The 18,097-nt window shown below is 42.8% G+C and overlaps 1 protein-coding gene across 1 annotated transcript; it reads left to right on the top strand.

The window, feature by feature from the left end:
- The first annotated feature begins 1,233 nt into the window (after nucleotides 1–1,233).
- On the top strand, nucleotides 1,234–17,380 carry SMARCA5 (SWI/SNF related, matrix associated, actin dependent regulator of chromatin, subfamily a, member 5). Its single transcript, XM_026042602.1, has 24 exons — nucleotides 1,234–1,305; nucleotides 1,751–1,825; nucleotides 4,015–4,181; nucleotides 4,872–4,972; nucleotides 5,614–5,714; nucleotides 6,296–6,475; nucleotides 7,478–7,633; nucleotides 7,735–7,866; nucleotides 8,681–8,749; nucleotides 9,192–9,301; nucleotides 9,383–9,609; nucleotides 10,254–10,375; nucleotides 10,465–10,617; nucleotides 11,828–11,960; nucleotides 12,472–12,620; nucleotides 12,761–12,880; nucleotides 13,112–13,222; nucleotides 13,814–13,927; nucleotides 14,022–14,144; nucleotides 14,701–14,833; nucleotides 15,629–15,747; nucleotides 15,923–16,135; nucleotides 16,514–16,624; nucleotides 17,092–17,380. Exons 1-24 carry the CDS (start codon nucleotides 1,234–1,236, stop codon nucleotides 17,155–17,157), a joined length of 3,057 nt encoding a protein of 1,018 aa, XP_025898387.1. The 3' UTR covers nucleotides 17,158–17,380.
- Nucleotides 17,381–18,097: the final 717 nt, after the last annotated feature.

Below are 18,097 nucleotides of genomic sequence, written 5' to 3'. Positions count from 1 at the left end.
TATTTATTCACTTTTAAAACTTTATTCTACTTTTTATTTCTTCGTTTGACTTTGTTTCGCTTGCCTCTCGGCAACAGGTGCTTAGTGCGGAAGTTCCAAGGGGCTGTGGGCCCCGCCGGCAGCGGCCGGGGCTCGTGGGGCAGCGCTGCCGCCTCGCTCCCTCCCTCCCGGCGCCAGGCCCGAGGCATCCCGGGGCCGCTCCGGGSATCCCGGCGCCGCTCCRGGSATCCCGGSGCCGCTCCGGGCATCCCGGSGCCGCTCCGGGCATCCCGGGGCCGCTCGGCGCCTCCCGTATGGGCCTGGCGACGCGCGGCTGCCCCAGCGCCCATGCAGGGGGGCACGTGCTCCCCACAGGACACATCCCCCCCTTCCCACTGTCCCAAAGTTAATGCCCCTTTACCTGAACAAGGAGGAAGCTTCACGTAAATGCAACGCGCCGTTTAAATGGCTTCCTCAGGGCCCTAGTCAGCTACGAGACTCAGGTTGTTCTTGCTGTCCAGGTAAATTGGACGCTTTTGTTGTCCTTGTTGCACATGAAGAGGTCAGAGGGCTCGTTATGACTTTTTTGGGGGTATTTTCCTACTCTTTCACATTTCCAACATGTCTGGAGAAACACAAATTTTGTCGAGTAGTTCAGGCAGTTCTGCCCTCCTCGTGCCCAGTGTAACATGGGTGTTAAATATATGCATTGGGAGATGAGTAAAAAAAAAAATCCGGAAGAACCTTAGCTGTAATTTCCTGTTCTGAGTTTTACATCTCTTGGCTGGCAAATGAGGCGCTTGTGTTGGTATTTTTACATGTAGGTACCTGCTGGAGTTTGGCAAGGTGGCACTTCTCACGCACAACCCCTSTTCTGCTTCCCTTTGTTTCACACTGCTTCTTTGTTCTGGGTTGAATTCATCACATTCCCAGTTAGACTTGGAGTAATGACTTTCTCGGCATCTCATTTGTTTCTTTTCASCCATTCAAGAAGTATTTTGTAAAGTGCTGTCTTGTCACGGTTGTCCCCTTGTTTTTGGTGTTATTAACAGAAGAAGGTGAAAATGAACATGAGGGATGATGGGGAGTTAACTTGGAGAGAGAAGGACAAAAAAAAGCCTGGCCAGAAAAGCTAGTTGAAGGCAACGTGCCAAGGAACAGACAGGAAAGAGGATGAGGAAGGACTGTCAGAAACAAACCCTGTGCTGCTGGTGGCTGCAGCAGTTACTGATGTAGTAAACAAAGAAGGGAAAAATGCGGTGTCTCCGACCGGCCACCCCGCTTCCAGGGCAAGCGCTTTACACGGAGCTGTTTGCTCGGAGCAGAGTGAGGAGGGATTGGGCTCGCTCAAACAAGGGCTCAATGTGAAGCTGCCGTTGCCGCAGGATCAGAGCTGCTTCTCGGCCAGTTCCCTTTCCAGGGGCGGCTTTGGCAAGGCTCTGGCTCCGCACCCCAGAGGTGTCGGATCAGGCTGCTGGACCACGGCTGGCTCTCCTGTTTGCACCCGCATGGCGCTACAGTGCTGGAGCTGCGCTGGATTATGGAGAGCTAGCTCTGGGCCTCCTTTTGTGGGAGGGATCACCCRTCCGTGACCTAGTTAATTTTACAGTAATTAATAGAAACGTGGCTATACCATAGCAGCAGAAGGAGGATGTGCTACCCAACGTGGGTAAATAGTATCCAGYTTATTTGTATCCAGCTGATTTACCTTTACATGGGCAACATCTGTTGTTCAGAAAAGAAGTTACCCCTCATTCTTTCTTCCCCTCAGGAATCATTCAATGATGCATCACCAGGAAAACAAAAAGAAATCCAGGAAGCAGATCCTACATATGAAGAGAAAATGGTACGTAGCATTTGGGAATRCATACAGCTATCTGGTACTTACATAGTTGGTCAAAATTTCATGTTTGGCTCTTTTGAAATCTGTTAACTGGATGTATAGGCCTTTGTCTAGTCCTTCAAAGACATTTAAGTAATTTGAATCCAAAGAAGCCTAAGAAAATGTCCTTTCCCTTATTAGCAATTTGTTTTCTCTTGTTTCTTTATTGCCTTTGCAGTGATATGTTGGTGCAGCTGTGAATATGTTTTACTGTTTCAAGTTATAGTCGTAGGAGTCTTGTAGCACTCTAGATTTAATAAAGATGGCAGAATGGGATGTATTCAGGCATGTTTTGGGGAAAAAGGCATAATAAGAATTGTCCTAAATGGCTATTGCATTTCTTCCTTAACGTGTGGAATATGTTGAAGTCTCAGACTTTTTGTATCATTGACAAATAACTGAAAAATAGCTCAAATCTTAATCCTTGAACTGTAGGAATAGCAGTTCCTTGATGTGTGTGTGTGTGTGTGTGTGTGTGTGTGTGTGTGTGTGTGTATTTATGGGGAGGGAGGGAAAAGATAAAAAGTTTAGCCTAAGAGTTTAAGGAGATACTGCAAATTCTCACATTCATTTTCAAGTGAAATATACTTTAGTAGGGAAACTTCAGAATGGGCAGGTTCTCATAAAATGTTATTTACAGGTTTAAGTAAGTAAAAGAGGAAGTTCTTAAAATCAGTGTTTTCAAAATTCTCAGAAAGCCRAGAAAGTCTTGCTGCTAAAGACAACTGCTGGTTATAAGCCTTGTCTGCTTTTTCTACACTTTATTTAAAGTGCTATTTAATTCATTCTTTGTGAAGCTCTGGTTAGATTCCTCAGGCTTGAAGATGGGTCATTTTGTGCTGGTTGGGCAGGAGAAAAATGGCTGTTTTCTTTTTTTGTAGTCATTAGGATATCCTGAATTTAGGGGTGGAGCCATCCATCTCCTACCATCTCCACACATTTCCTTTTTCTGTTCTTCCTACTCTCTTGCCTTCCAGTTTGTAGTTCCAGTGTCTGTGACTACACACAGAACTTCTTCAGAGGAAAGTGAAGCTGATTCTTTTCAGTTTGTTGCTGCCTACATTACTTCTTGTCACCACTTAAAATTACTTAGTCTTCTCTTCCTAGTTATTTTCCTGGCAAATGGTGGAGGAAGTGAACTTGTAGTTGTCCCCTCTGGTCTGCAGACAAGCACAGCTGTGAGGAAGAAATTCCTTTTGCTGTGTAAATGCTGTAGCTAGCATTTACAGTGAAATTACAGCGAATGCTAGTGAAAAGTCGTTCAGTTTTACTGAGGAGGCCGCCTTCCTGTTGGCTGCGCAGGTTGCTGAGCACCGGCTTGTGTTGGGCYCCTGGCAGAGTGTCAGCGTGGTTGCTCTTGAGCCCGGCGCTGCTTTCCCTCTCAGGTGTCTCTCCTAAAGTCGCTGTAAGTTCAGGGTAGTTGAAGTGGCTGTGGGAAGACGAGTTAATTCCAAGTGGAACCTGTCGTAAAGGAACTGWCTCTTTTCAATATTAATATTGTCTCCTTTAATCTATGTTGCACAGCAAAAACAGAGGGTCATATCAAAGAATGCAGTGTGACAGATTAGGCTGAGCATATCTAGGAGCTCTGCTGCAGAAATGGGTGCCCTGCCTTCTAGCTTGGGACTCTTCTGCTCCCCCTTGCCTCCTGCCTGCCCTTCGTGCTGCCTCTTTTGTGTATGTGACACCTCGGTGAGGTGGTTTATCCCACTAGGCAAGGAGGGCATGTGAGCACGCAGGAAACCAAGGCAGTGGCAGAGAAGGTGGTTGTTGCCAGGCTGATGGGGTGAATGAGTTCAGCCAAGAATCACATGCGTGTCGGTGAGGAGAAAATTTCTGGGAGCGGGAGCCTCCTTTTTATGGCCTGTGCTGCTTTGTCCAGTAACACCCGTGCAGTGTTTGTGCTAAAGCCAGATCTCGGTCTTAGGCAGGTCTGGCTTGCAACTTAGATTTTATTGTGCGCTCAAGATAAGCCTTCAGCCAGTGGAAGAGTATTAGTGTGTCGGCAGCAGCTGCATTGTTGATGTGTTTGTTTTGCTCTTTGTTGTAGGTGTGTGAATCAAAATGTTTTGAAAGCATTTTCTATTTTCTAAAAAATTGAATGCATATTGCAGTGTCTCACACTTGTTCCATTCCATTTTCTTTGTCAACAGCAAACAGACAGAGCAAACAGATTTGAGTATCTGTTGAAGCAGACTGAGCTGTTTGCTCACTTCATTCAGCCAGCTGCTCAGAAAACTCCAACTTCACCTTTGAAAATGAAACCAGGACGTCCACGAATAAAGAAGGACGAGAAGCAGAATTTACTGTCAGTTGGCGAGTAAGTGATGACACGTAGGCCAGTTTGTACTGTAATTATGGAGTTTATTATACTTTAGGAACGTAAGTTAGGTTTGCTAGCCTTTTGTTCTGTTTTGCTGTGTGTATTACTGTGTGTGTGTGTGTGTGTGTGTGCTTTTTTCTTTTTAAGTTCCCACCTCCAAGCTGAGGATTGTTTAAGAATTCTAGGAGTTGTAAGGGTTTGGTGCTCCAGTGAGACACTGTCATGGTTAGGAGTCTTCCAGCATGAAGAGAAATGGGGACAGAAAATAGAGCCTCCATGCTTTTAAGTTGCAAGACTTTCTGGAAAGCATCAGTGCTGTGTGTCTTACTGGCAGCTTGAAAATCAGAAACTGAGAAATTTGGATTGTCTTCACTACTGCTTGTGTGACTGCAGTATCTGTAGCTTTTGGCAGGTGCTCTAGAGCTCCTGGAGTGCACTGTCTCAATCTGTCTTGCAGCTAAGCACRCTAATGTTTGAGGCTGCTGCTAATCTCAGCTGGAATGTAACAGTTTATCATTAGGAAGTGGCTCTTAAAAATGAAGGAAGTGGCGTATCAGTTCATTTGAAAAAAACCTTCAAGAAGCTCCTTCAGGTGTTTGTGTCTGTATCACCCTGATCTCACATTTGACTTTGAGACAGTTTAGTGTCTTTTAGGTTGGTCAGAAACCTTTTTTTTTTTCTTTAAAGCTACCGGCATCGTAGAACGGAACAGGAAGAAGATGAGGAGCTTTTAACAGAAAGCTCCAAGGCAACCAATGTGTGCACTCGATTTGAAGAATCTCCATCRTGTATGTTTCCTGTTTTCTCTTTTTCCCCTGAAAGTTCCTTTCCTTTAAACCTATGTAGTTRAAAGTGGAGTTTCTTTGCACTCTTCCCTGGGAAATGAACTCATTTGGTGGAGCAGAGGAAGGAAATACTGTCAGCAACCTAGCTAAATAAAATACATTAGCAAGGGGCTGTTTTCAGGCTAGAAAGGGGATGTAGTGAGTTTTGTCCTTTAGGAAGCTACTGACACATCTTAGTGGCTAGGAAGGGCTAGCTGCAACTCTTTCCTAGGCCAGTTGTTTCTGCACTCAAAACTCTGCTTTTGAGTTGAGTCTTACAATTTTTCCATATGTAGTATATCTTCTGGTACAATTAAAAGTGTGTTCAATTTATTTTAATGCTCTAGTATATTCAGATTTGGGAGGGTCTATAAAATAAAAGCTTTCAAATATCTTGGGGTCTTGCTTCTCATGCTTATAGAAACAAAATGTGCGTGTTAGTGTCTTTGATCTCTTCTTTGTTCTTTGGAATTTACTCCCTGAAATTTATTGTTCGCTACTGTTGTGTAGCGTAGATAATGGTCTCAATTAGCAGTCAAGGGGAGTGGTGAGATTCTTTGGTAAGTTGTTGCAGATCTTTGAGTGTGTTCTGCCATGCCTTTTAGATGTCAAATGGGGGAAGCTGCGCGATTACCAGGTCCGAGGACTGAACTGGCTCATCTCTTTGTATGAGAATGGCATCAATGGCATCCTCGCGGATGAAATGGTACGTCGGCAGCCTGCGCTTCTGGCCTGGGGATGGGGATACAACTCGTGCAGGAAAAAAATCAGTTCAGCTAAGTTTTCGTAGTTGAAAGAATTTCTGCTCATTATTTCTGCTGAATAATGAACAGAACAGTTTTAAAAAGTGCTTCTAAGGAAGCTCAGTTGTTTTCATATTTTGTGTATGCAACTGACATTAGCTCAAGTTTGCATCTCTTGTCACAAGAACTGAAATGATGTGGTGGCTTATCAGAGTCATCCTTGAGGATTATTTACTTCAAATTTATGTTTGTAATGTTTCATTGGACTCCGAATAAACAGAGTAGACCTACTTGATCAAAAAAAAAAATACAAAGTAAAGCTTTACTTGCCTTCTGAAAATGCATCTCACGTGAAAGGTAATCCCAAGTTTCTAACTAAATGAACATAGGTTTGATTATTATATATATTTTTATTTTAACATAAGAGAAGCTGCATGAGTTTTGCCCGTTCACACTCCTCTGTCAAGTTCTCTGAGATCACCTTTGAGGGTTTTTAAAGGAGTTTCCTCAGAAAGATCTTCTGACATGTTCATTTTTCTCTCAGGGTCTTGGGAAGACACTGCAAACAATTTCACTTCTTGGGTATATGAAACACTACAGAAATATTCCTGGTCCTCACATGGTGTTAGTTCCGAAATCCACTCTACATAACTGGATGAATGAGTTTAAGAGATGGGTACCTACCCTTCGAGCAGTTTGTTTGATTGGCGACAAAGATCAGCGAGTAAGTTTTGATGTGGTTATTTTTCCTGTGTTCCTACCTTATATTTTTTATGTATATAAAATATATAAATTTATATAAATGTATTATATATTATATATATATATATATAAAAAAAATATATATACCTATATTTATATAGAGTTGATATAAAGTGCTGTCAATTGTGTGAGGTATATGAATCTGGAAATAAGTAATTTGATTTATAACTGCTTTATTATAATACATTTTATTAGCTGTGATAGCAGCTCTTAAGAGGATCATGGATCTCTCACCAAGTAACTGTTTCCTGAAAACAATCTCCGAGCTCAGTGTCTAAGGGGGATTGATTGGAAAAAGTGGTGCTCAGATGGATCTTTTCCTGCTCGATTTTTATCAGTAATAAGAGAAAATATTTTTCAAACACATACAGACTTTTGTTTGAATCATTCTTTCTTGGTTTTTTTTGCACATCAGAGGCAAGTTCTGTTTTAGTTGAATTCTGGTGGTGCAGCTATGAAATTGTCAGTGGGAGTTAATTCATTTATGGAAGGAGTAATTATTACTGAAGTCATTTAGTCTTCTGCTTTTGTCAGCATTTGTATTATTACTATTATTATTATCCTAAAGACAGAGACTGCAGTTTGATATGGAGAGACTCCAGTGTGCTAAASTGGAACTCTAAACTGGAACTGAACTAAACTGGAATTGAATGTTTTTGAGGGCTTTCCTGAAGTTAGTGTTCTTAGAGGTTGGCTGCTCAGAAACTCCTGTGTGTAGTCACGAGCAGTTTCCCAAACCAGAATTTGGAGCGGAAATCCTTTCCCTGCTCAGTCACAGGAGTTATAGCAGCTTTGGCACTGACAAAATTCTGAAGTCTTAGAACAGTCATATGTGAAAACAAGTCTGTAATTAATCTTACTTTATTTTCAAATTTAGCAGTAATGTTGCCATCATTAAATGTGCCCTTCTTGTCTTATTTTTGGGGGATCCTCGATAAYGAGCTACTGTTGCTTTGCCACCTAGGCCGCCTTTGTCCGGGATGTGCTGCTGCCCGGAGAGTGGGATGTCTGCGTCACGTCATACGAAATGCTCATCAAGGAGAAGTCAGTGTTCAAGAAGTTTAACTGGAGGTACCTCGTCATAGATGAAGCCCACAGGATTAAAAATGAAAAATCAAAGGTAGTTTCTGCTTTCACTGACAAATATTTGCGTGGGTCGSGCAGATGTGTGGGGAAGGCTGGTAACGTTGCTGTATCTGCTTGTGTTTCTGCCTCCTTCAGTTATCAGAAATTGTGCGGGAATTCAAGACTACGAATCGGTTGCTCTTGACTGGAACTCCACTTCAGAACAACTTGCATGAACTCTGGGCACTTCTTAACTTCCTCTTGCCAGATGTGTTTAACTCCTCTGAAGTAAGTCATAAGTTTTGCTAGTCAAAGTATGTGAACTTCAGTGTTTTTCCAGATTTTGAAAATAAACCTGAATATGTATAGTTCTGAGAATGAGGCTGTGTGTATCAGGTTGCTGTCACCGTGTTACTGTCATCATTCAGATCTCCTCTTGATATCTTCGTAGATGAGATAAAGGATTTCAGAGAAATGCAAAAGTGCCAGTTTCTGATAATGAGAGATTGATGSTTGGTAAATGTAAAGTTTTAAAGTGTAGTAGTTAGGCTGCTTTTGTTGACATGGCTGATTTTGAATTGTCATCTTAGCAGATGTGAGGGGTACTAGCAACCACAATGGGAAGGTGATCTCTGCTGCATTTCAAAATGGGAGTAAACATTTTGGTAGCTAAAACAATTAAGTTGGTCCTTTTACATGTTACCTTATTGCATGCTTTCCTGTGAGGTGGGAGACATTATTTAAACAGCAATAGGCTTCCCTAAGCTGCAGAACTGTGTGTTTGCTGAGAAGTGTAATGACTCAGGTAGCTACTTATTTCTGTTTCCTCTTTTCTATATTCAAATAAGAGCAGCTTAAATTCAAAAAAAAAATGGTGGATTGTTTTTTAGAGGGGAGGTTCATGGTAAGCGGAGGTGGATGCAGAGCTACTGCTGAACTGCACGATGAAGGCAATGCGAGGTGCACCACAACACAAGGGGTGATCTGTTCCTTTACTAAGTGTGTGGCAGAATCACTGAGTGGTTCTGACTCATCATCGCAGTGACACTGCAGTGTGCCTTGAAAGGGAACTTCATACATGTTAATTATTTTGTTGATACAGGACTTTGATTCGTGGTTTGATACGAACAACTGTCTGGGGGATCAGAAGTTGGTTGAACGTCTCCACATGGTGAGTGTTTCTGCCTCGTATGTAAATGTCATGTTTATTTAAGTTCGGTTCAGAGTAATTTGTCTGATGTCATTTCAAGCTATGGTAGCTTTCCAGAATCGGTTGGAGACGCTCCTAAGAAGATTCCCTGCCTAGGGGAAAGGGAGGGGGCCCTGGGGAGACAGGAGAAGGCTGAAGGAGGTTGATAGCTGGGGTCCTTACTGCTCTCAGATGCTTACATTAAAAATAATGCTGTGAAGCTAGCACTGGAGATTGCAGTCGAGCAGGAGTCTTCTGAAGACGCGTTTATTCTCTTGTGCAATAATCTGTGTGTTCTGAGGCTTTTTCACACGAGGGACATCAGGTAACAGCTTTGCACGTTGGGCGTCTAGACCCGCTTCTGTCATTGACACGGTCCGTGTTTCAGCTCCCAAAACGGGTTTAACGCCGCAATTTCCCGCAGGTGCTGCGGCCRTTCCTGTTACGTCGCATTAAGGCTGATGTAGAGAAAAGCTTGCCTCCCAAGAAGGAAGTTAAAATTTACGTGGGTCTCAGCAAGATGCAGCGAGAATGGTAATTCCTATGTTCAGCTGTGCTGTGCTTGGCGCTCAGAGGGGCTGGGCTGCTCGAGCCTCGCTGTTCTCCTTGGTGCAGGTACACGCGAATCCTGATGAAGGACATCGACATCCTGAATTCCGCGGGGAAGCTGGACAAAATGCGGCTCCTCAACATCCTGATGCAGCTGCGCAAGTGCTGCAATCACCCGTACCTCTTCGATGGGGCAGAGCCCGGCCCACCCTACACAACAGACATGCATTTGGTCACCAACAGTGGCAAAATGGTCGTGTTGGACAAGTTACTGCCCAAGCTGAAAGAACAAGGTGTGCTGCCCGTTCTGTCTTGAGGCGTGCTTGGCTTAATGATGAACCATCAAGACGGGGAGGATGTGAAGGGAAACAGAAGCTCTGTAACATTCTGGCTTGTAGTTAAATCCCAAGTGTAGGCTGGCAGGAGTTGTGTGTTTGCATAAATTACATTTTTAATGTTCTCTGCAGATAAGTAAATGGACTTCCCCAATAAATTTTCAGTTTTCCCCAAGAAAATTTCCTTTGCAGATTAAGTATAAATTGTATTTAAAGAATATAAAAATGGTGGTATTTATAGTATTTAAAATAGTTAAGTGTTCATTGCAGTACTTTGTGGCAGCATCTGCAGCCCTGCGTTATAGATGTGTTTCTCTTGCTCACAAAACATTTGACATTACCAGGTCTTTCACATTCCAATTCTTGGTGAGTAAAAATACCACAGTTAGTCTACATTTGCTATTGTATGTATATATTCCTGAATATATTCCTTTATATACTCCTGAAAGTTACCAGCGTTATGGTATTTGAGTCGTATTTATAACTTCTGTTGTTGACAGTAACACGCAACTGCCTTCCTTACCCTTTTTATTATGCAAATTCTTAGAGTTCAGTAAGTCTGAAATTTTGGTGAAAACATAAAAGCTTTTTGCCCCCCAAAGGTTCAAGAGTCTTGATCTTCAGTCAGATGACCAGAGTCTTAGACATTTTGGAAGATTACTGTATGTGGCGAAACTATGAATATTGTAGACTGGATGGACAAACGCCTCATGATGAGAGACAGGTAGCTAAGATTTGAAGTATTTTACTTAGGTAAAATTAGTATTCCTTAAAATGTTTGGGTCAACTGACATGTTCTTTTTATTTATATAGGCTTCTATTAATGCGTATAATGAACCTGGGAGCTCAAAGTTTGTGTTCATGTTGAGTACACGGGCTGGAGGTCTTGGAATTAATTTGGCTACTGCTGATGTTGTAATTCTGTATGATTCAGACTGGAATCCCCAAGTAGATCTTCAGGCTATGGTAAGAATGCGGTGGAAATGTTCCCCTTTTTCCTTTGCTTTCTCACACAGCTTTCCTGTAAATATATGTGTGACCTCATGTAGTGTTTCCACACTGAGCTGGTCATTTTCCTGTTTTAGCACAGTATTTCTTGTGCTATTTAGTAGTTCTAAGACTGATTTTTCAGGTCCAGTGCAGCTTTCACTTTGAGGAACATGTAGTCACATTTGGGCATAAAATTATTTCAGCTGGAAGAAATACAGTGGGTTGCGCTCTATGTGACACTGTGAGTAGYGTCTAGATAACGTAACCTTGTAGTTTTATATTATTTTTAAAACAAATCTAGCAGGTGATGTGTTTAGCCCCAAAATACAAAACTTTGCTTTTGTGTGGAAGTGAATGTGTGTGCCCTGTCTTCACTGACATGTAGAAAGGAGGCAAAAATTGGCCCAAACTTCTCAAAAACCACTTTGAAGGTGATGATAAGCGCATGAGCTCCTTTTACCCACTGTCATGAGTATTTTTTTGCAGTTGATTTGCTGACCTAGGGACATGTCACTGTCCCAAGTGGTATATAAGAAAATGGCCTTTAAAAAGCGTCAGTATTTATTGGCATCTGAAGCCTTTAAGTAACAAATCTTGTGACTTTCTTCTCTACTCACGTCAGTTAAGCTGCAGGGTCTCAGGAAACCTAGCTGAAATTAATTCAAAAGAGTGATGGAGCTGGGGCGTGGAGGCTGAAGCCGGATAGTTCCCGTTACCCCTCGTGTGTGGCCAGTTAGCCCCAGAGGGGGATGTTGAGAAGACATAGGGAATTCTCGGAGCGGTTCATGAGCTTCCACGCCGATGAGGGGGCCCGTGGCAGGGGTCTTGCAGTCCTGATAGCAAGAGCAAAGGAGCCTGAGAATGGGAGTCGGTAGGGCAGAAGCACCCACGCGTTTCCCTGGGGGATACCCCAGTTAAGAACCTTTCCCCCATCCCAGTTTTTAGGTTTATCATCTAAGTGATGCTTTTTTTGGTGTCATTTGGTCGGGGGGGAGTGTGAAAAGCAAGGGCAGTCATGTAAACTGGTGTCTGTGAAGCTTTAGCTGTGCTGTTCTGCCTCACAAGTGACTGTGCTAGCCCTGAGCGGCACGGGGGTGTGTGTGTGTGTGTGTGTGTGTGTGTGTGTGTGTGTGTGTGTGTGTGTGTGTAAGCAAACAGTCATTTCTGTGTTTGTGCCCTTGCCCAGGATCGAGCCCACAGGATCGGCCAGACTAAAACAGTTCGCGTGTTCAGATTTATCACAGACAACACCGTGGAAGAAAGAATAGTGGAGCGGGCAGAAATGAAGCTCCGGCTCGATTCCATAGTCATTCAGCAAGGCAAGTAGATGAGGGTGGCCGCTCTCTGCCTGTATCCAATGATAATGTGCCTCTTTTCTTCACACCTTGCACACCATAATGAACTCATCCAGCTAAGAGCTAAGGGGGATTTTGCTTTTGCCCTCGTGAGACAGTGACTAGAGTGCAAAGTCCTGAGCCACTTAGAAATTTATTTTTCCCAAAGAATGGATTTTTTGTCATTAACTTTTTGATTACTTCTCTAGCAAATCATATAGCCATGCATGTGATCCATACATGTGAGGCTAGTCATATGGAATCAGTAATTTTGTATGTGGAAAAGTAGCACTCTTTCTAGTGTTGTGTTAACAAGAACATTGTTGCCCTGAAGTTGTTGAAACATGCCCTGGAAAACAGAGCGCGAGGGGAAGGGGCGGGGGAGGGAGAGAGAGAGAGAGAGAAAAGAGAGGAAAGAGAGAGGGAAAGAGGATAAGACAGTTCACTTTGTTCCTTCAGTAATGTACATATTTTAATAAGTTGCTTTTCTCTGCAGGAAGATTGGTGGATCAAAACTTGAATAAACTTGGGAAGGATGAAATGCTGCAAATGATCAGACATGGAGCAACACACGTGTTTGCATCGAAGGAGAGTGAGATTACAGATGAAGATATTGACCACATTTTGGAAAGAGGTGCAAAGAAGGTGAGAAAAGTTTTAAAAAACAAAAAGACTACAACTAACATAGTTTTATTTGTTTTATTGAACATTGTTTCATTTATTGATATAAAATTTGTAATTCATTAGCTTACAAAATTGTTACTCTTTCCTCTCCTCCCTCCTAGACTGCAGAAATGAACGAAAAGCTCTCCAAGATGGGCGAGAGCTCTCTCAGGAATTTCACAATGGACACCGAGTCCAGCGTGTATAATTTTGAAGGGGAGGACTACAGAGAAAAACAAAAGGTAACAAATTTGTTTTAGAGGAAAGCACTGATTTGTGAGGTTTGAATTACATTTTTATTAAAAAATGAGGACTTGTTAAAGTACAGTGTAACATACAAAAGTAGTTTAATTACAACTTCTAAATATAAAGCAGCTATCGGCCTTTTTTTTTAATGAAACTCACAAGGGGTATGAATGTTTTGTAAGATTCAGTGTTAACATTGGCGGGGGGGGGGGCGCTTGTTTTTGTAGATGGCTTTTACAGAATGGATTGAGCCGCCTAAACGCGAAAGAAAAGCCAATTACGCCGTGGATGCCTATTTCCGAGAGGCTCTGCGAGTCAGYGAGCCAAAGGCTCCCAAGGTGAGTTGGGCTTTAAAGTGACTCTTCCAACAAACAACACGAGAAATGGCGGCAGCTGTGACAGCAAGGGAGTGCTGGTGAATTATAAAGTTACTTTTATAAGGGTGGGAGACGCTTGAAGGACTTAATTTAAGAAAGCTCCAAAGGGCTTATGATGTCCTTCCATGAGGAAGCATTAAGAGTGAAATCACGCTTTACCAGGTGAAGGAAGAACATAGGTAGGGTAAAACCAGGGCATGTCTCATTTTGGTTTATCCTTTATTTTTAATGTTAATTTTTGCCTAAGCAGCACTGGATTTTTCCCTATCTCAATTTCGTTACAGCCGCTGCAACAGCTGAGCTGGGTGCGCGGGTACCCAGTCCCCACTCTGCCCCTTCTCCCTGAAGGAGCCTCTCACCTTGACCTCTAAAGCCRGCCCTGATGCTTGAATATACCTGGAGTTGCATGTTGACCTTTTTACTAAGGAAAATGCAGTTTTTGCATGTTTTAAACGTTTGTGTCTCACAGACTGAACTCTCATTTATTACAAGCAAGCAGCCTCTCAACATGAAGGGGTGGGGGAACAAATGCAAACGCTCTGTCCATTTCAGGCACCACGACCTCCAAAACAGCCAAATGTGCAGGACTTCCAGTTCTTTCCTCCACGCCTGTTTGAGCTATTGGAAAAAGAAATCCTCTATTACAGGAAAACAATAGGTTACAAGGTAATATAAGACACAAACCCAAAACCCTCAGTAGAGCAGCTGCTACTAGTATTTGTTTCATTTGCCAAATTTTACATAATCTAAAACCTTTTAGGTACCTCGTAATCCTGACCTACCAAATGCAGCCCAGACACAAAAGGAAGAGCAGCTTAAGATTGATGAGGCTGAACCTCTTAATGATGAAGAATTAGAGGAAAAAGAAAAGCTTCTAACCCAGGTATGGTGAGGGCTTGTGTGACATCTAAAATACTCTTCAGCCTACTTTCTCTCTTRCATGGTGATAGGCATATTAGTCATTGGGTCACAAATGCTCTGCTTCAATTGGGTGCAAATTTTGGTTCATCATGAAAAGAAATTGAGAAATTCAGTGTATTTGTCAGCAGCCCAGCTGCCGTTGCAGGATGCCCACCAAGCCAGTGYATGGAGCTGCTGCTGCGTCTGCCCTGCAGCCTGGCCCGTGAGGTTGGTGGGAGCTGGCCCAGCTTCTAGGCTCTGGTTTCCTGAGCTTGCACTGACAGCTTTGCCAAGGAGGGACCTGGTGCTAATTGTGATGCAGGATGCAGAGGGCGGGCCGCATGTACTGCAGGATAAAAACATGTGTTGAGTGTGTTTTTTTTTTTTAAATGAACTTTAAACCACAGAGAAAAGAATTTAATGTTCTTGGAATGGCAGAACTATTATTGCGCAGACCTTTACCATTTGTCTTTCTCCAAATCTGTTTCAATAGCTTTCTTTAAAGTGCCTGTGTCTGTCTGCTTTTTATTGCTGTAAAGGGATTYACTAACTGGAATAAGCGAGACTTTAACCAGTTTATCAAAGCAAATGAGAAGTGGGGCCGCGATGACATTGAAAATATAGCACGAGAAGTAGAAGGAAAAACCCCTGAGGAAGTCATTGAATACTCAGGTAACTTTCTTTTTAAGCAAGTGCTTAACACTGCAAATCAGTGTTTAATACCATCTTTTCTAGTTGGAAATGCCTGTGTGCACACTGAACGTTTGTTTTTGATTCTTTCTTACATTGTTCTTTTAGCCGTTCATAGTGGAATTGCACTCATGGATTTGGGAAGTGTCTTAACTTTTAGCATATTCACCAGCTGCATAGTTATAAGTCTCTTGAAATGTGCCTATAAGCGGTGTGGGTCCACCTCTAAATATTCTAAATCCTTAGTACAGAGGCAGGCCTCTCTTTCCACTTATATCTTGGTAATTTTTGCAAAAGAGAATACTGACAAAAGTGCTTATTGGGCAGGGAGAGCACACATTAGCCCAACAGTAGTTTCCTTACCTCTTTACCCCATTACCAGCCCTTGGTTGCGGGACAGGGTGTGGAAGTGACATTTGGTCAGTGCCTGCAGCCACCACTGGCTTCTGCAGCCCAGGGTCCCGTGGGCGCCTGCAGTGTCTGTGGGGGGGCCCCTCCACCGCCCGTGCAGCCGCTGCGAGGCCCCAGTGCCAAAACTGCAGGGGTGAAGAGCTGCTTGCAGAGGTGACYGGGTCTTGGAAAACCTGCATGTCTTTTAAGGCACTTGTGGTGCTCACACGTGTGGTTGCTCACAGCGACCCTCCCTCTGCCTCGTGCTATTACAGAATTGTTGTTATTCAGTTTGTACTTCAGAAGTAGGTTTGTCTTGAGAAATGGACAGACAAAGGGTTTGTAAGCTGAGTACTAAGAAACTTAACTTGTGGCTCTTCGTTTTAGCTGTGTTCTGGGAAAGATGCAATGAACTCCAGGATATAGAAAAGATYATGGCTCAGATAGAAAGAGGAGAGGCCAGAATTCAGAGGCGGATCAGCATTAAAAAAGCACTTGACACAAAGGTAATCCTTCCTCCCGCCCTCCTTTCCTCTCCCTCTTTTCTACATCTTTATCCCATCTCCCTCACTTTCAAATACTGACAAATCCCAGCACTGTAGCTCATGATCTAACTTTTAACTTATTAATCTCTGCTTATTCTACTTTTTCTCTTCTTTATGCTCTTTTTTTTGCTTTCAGATTGGGAGATACAAAGCCCCTTTCCACCAGTTAAGGATCTCCTATGGTACCAATAAGGGGAAGAACTACACGGAGGAGGAGGATCGCTTCCTCATCTGCATGCTTCACAAGCTGGGATTTGATAAAGAGAACGTGTATGATGAGTTAAGACAGTGTATCCGAAACTCGCCCCAGTTCCGGTTCGACTGGTTTCTCAAGTCAAGAACTGCCATGGTACGTGCAAGAACTCCCCCAAGACAAGGCTCTGCCGGAGCAGCCTTACTAAGTCATTTCCACCTATGCACACATGCACAGGATACAGCAATTTTATAAACAAATTGCAAGTACAGTAAACTACAACATCTTGCACAAGAAGATTTTCAAATTCCAATTCTGTTTTTTCAGAACCAACACCTGTTTTGATGCAGCAAAATACCTGCAGTCAAATTCATTCCTGTTAGGCCAGCCAGTAACTACCAGGGACCATTTTGGGATTTCACTGTTAGTTTTTGCATGATTAAATATAGAAACTTGCTATAGACATTTCTAATGTTCTGATAAAATAATTTTGTAAGCACCTGCCTAACTGATAGAATGTGTTCTGCAATGTAGGAGCTGCAGAGAAGATGCAATACTCTGATTACCTTGATTGAAAGAGAAAACATGGAATTGGAAGAAAAGGAGAAAGCAGAAAAGAAGAAACGTGGACCAAAACCCTCATCGGTAAGATTTACTACAGCATTTCTGTGCAAAAGCTCATTTAAGACAAGCTGCTTTTAGAATCTGTCCAGGAAAAGCAGTGTCTTACATTAGTGGGGAAAAACGTACAGGGCAAGAGCTAGGAGCAGCTTAAGCCTTATTACAGCCTGGCTTCATAGAACGGTTAAGGTTGGAAGGGACCACTAGAGATCATGTAGTCCAAACCCCCCCTGCTTAAGCAGGGACAGCAAGAGCACAGGGCTTGCTTCACTACATACTCTCTTTTACTCCTGCTCTTCCAGAGGTGGAAGGATACAGTAGAAGTGCTGATCTGATACTGAGGAGCAYGTGCATATTTCCCATACTGCCTATTTGCAATTTATCACCCGTTCAAGTGCCTGGGTACATCCCACCATGTGCTCGGACTGGACAAGTGCCACTTAGCCCCTTTTTTCCTGCCACAGGAACTTACTGAACCCCTTACCTTGCAGGCACAGAAGCGCAAAATGGATGGTACTCCGGACGGTCGTGGAAGAAAAAAGAAGCTAAAGCTGTGAATGCAGAGTTTTTGTAATCACTAAATTTAAAAAGTAGTTCTTTGATTTACGGGTCTTCATAAGATGTACTGTATAATGCTCAACTATTATGTCATTAAAGGACATCGGGTTCATCTGTTTACTGAACTAGAACATAGTACTTAATGTAGTTTCACTTTTTTAAATGCAACAGCTGTGCTGAATTTTTTTTACCATTAACACTTGAAGTAATAAATAGGCTTCATTTATTAAAAAGGTTTCACTTGACTTTTTTTTTTTCCCCCTCAATGTTTCCCCTTTAATACCCTTTTGTTTACCCACCCCTAAAGAATTTTTACCTATGTGAGCACTGTTTTTCCATTATGATGAACAGAATAACTAGTTTTTCCTCTTACAAAGTCAACTTACATAAGTCATATAAGTAGGTGTCATAAAACCCCTCACTGCACCCCGAGTCAAACTTTTTTTTTTTTTTTTTGAATTCTGTGCATTTGACTTGTACGTTGCTGAGCTGTATTTTAATGTGCACACATGCTGAGTCCTGAGATATTATGGACAAATACAGGTTATTCACTGCCTCAAGAACATCTGATCAATGTGTTACTTGGAAGGAAATGAGCACTCTTCTACTTACAGTCTATACAGGCTGAAAGGTAAGCGACACTAAGTTTGTACTTACTTAATTAGACTGGCCTAAGACCAGCAGCACTGTTTTTACTGGCAAGCAGCACATGTCAGGACACAAAACGGTGAGCCTAACAACCCCTTCTTACCTACAGGTTTGACAAATACAGAGATGGTCTTGATTGATGTGGAGAGAGATGCTCCRTCTAAGCTGTGCCTCGTTCTGCACAGCCACCTCCCAGACAGCCAGGCCCCCCGAGCTCCTCAGGGGCTCCCTGCCTGCTGCGTTCCCCGTTGTGGCTCTGGCACCTCATCACCAGGAGCAAACTGTGTGCCA

The sequence above is a fragment of the Nothoprocta perdicaria genome, unplaced genomic scaffold (assembly GCF_003342845.1).
Source record: "Nothoprocta perdicaria isolate Ctin4 unplaced genomic scaffold, notPer1 scaffold_31, whole genome shotgun sequence".
Lineage (NCBI taxonomy): Eukaryota > Metazoa > Chordata > Aves > Tinamiformes > Tinamidae > Nothoprocta > Nothoprocta perdicaria.
The sequence above is the reverse complement of the archived record's forward strand: the minus strand, read 5'-3'. Positions and strand labels throughout refer to the sequence as shown.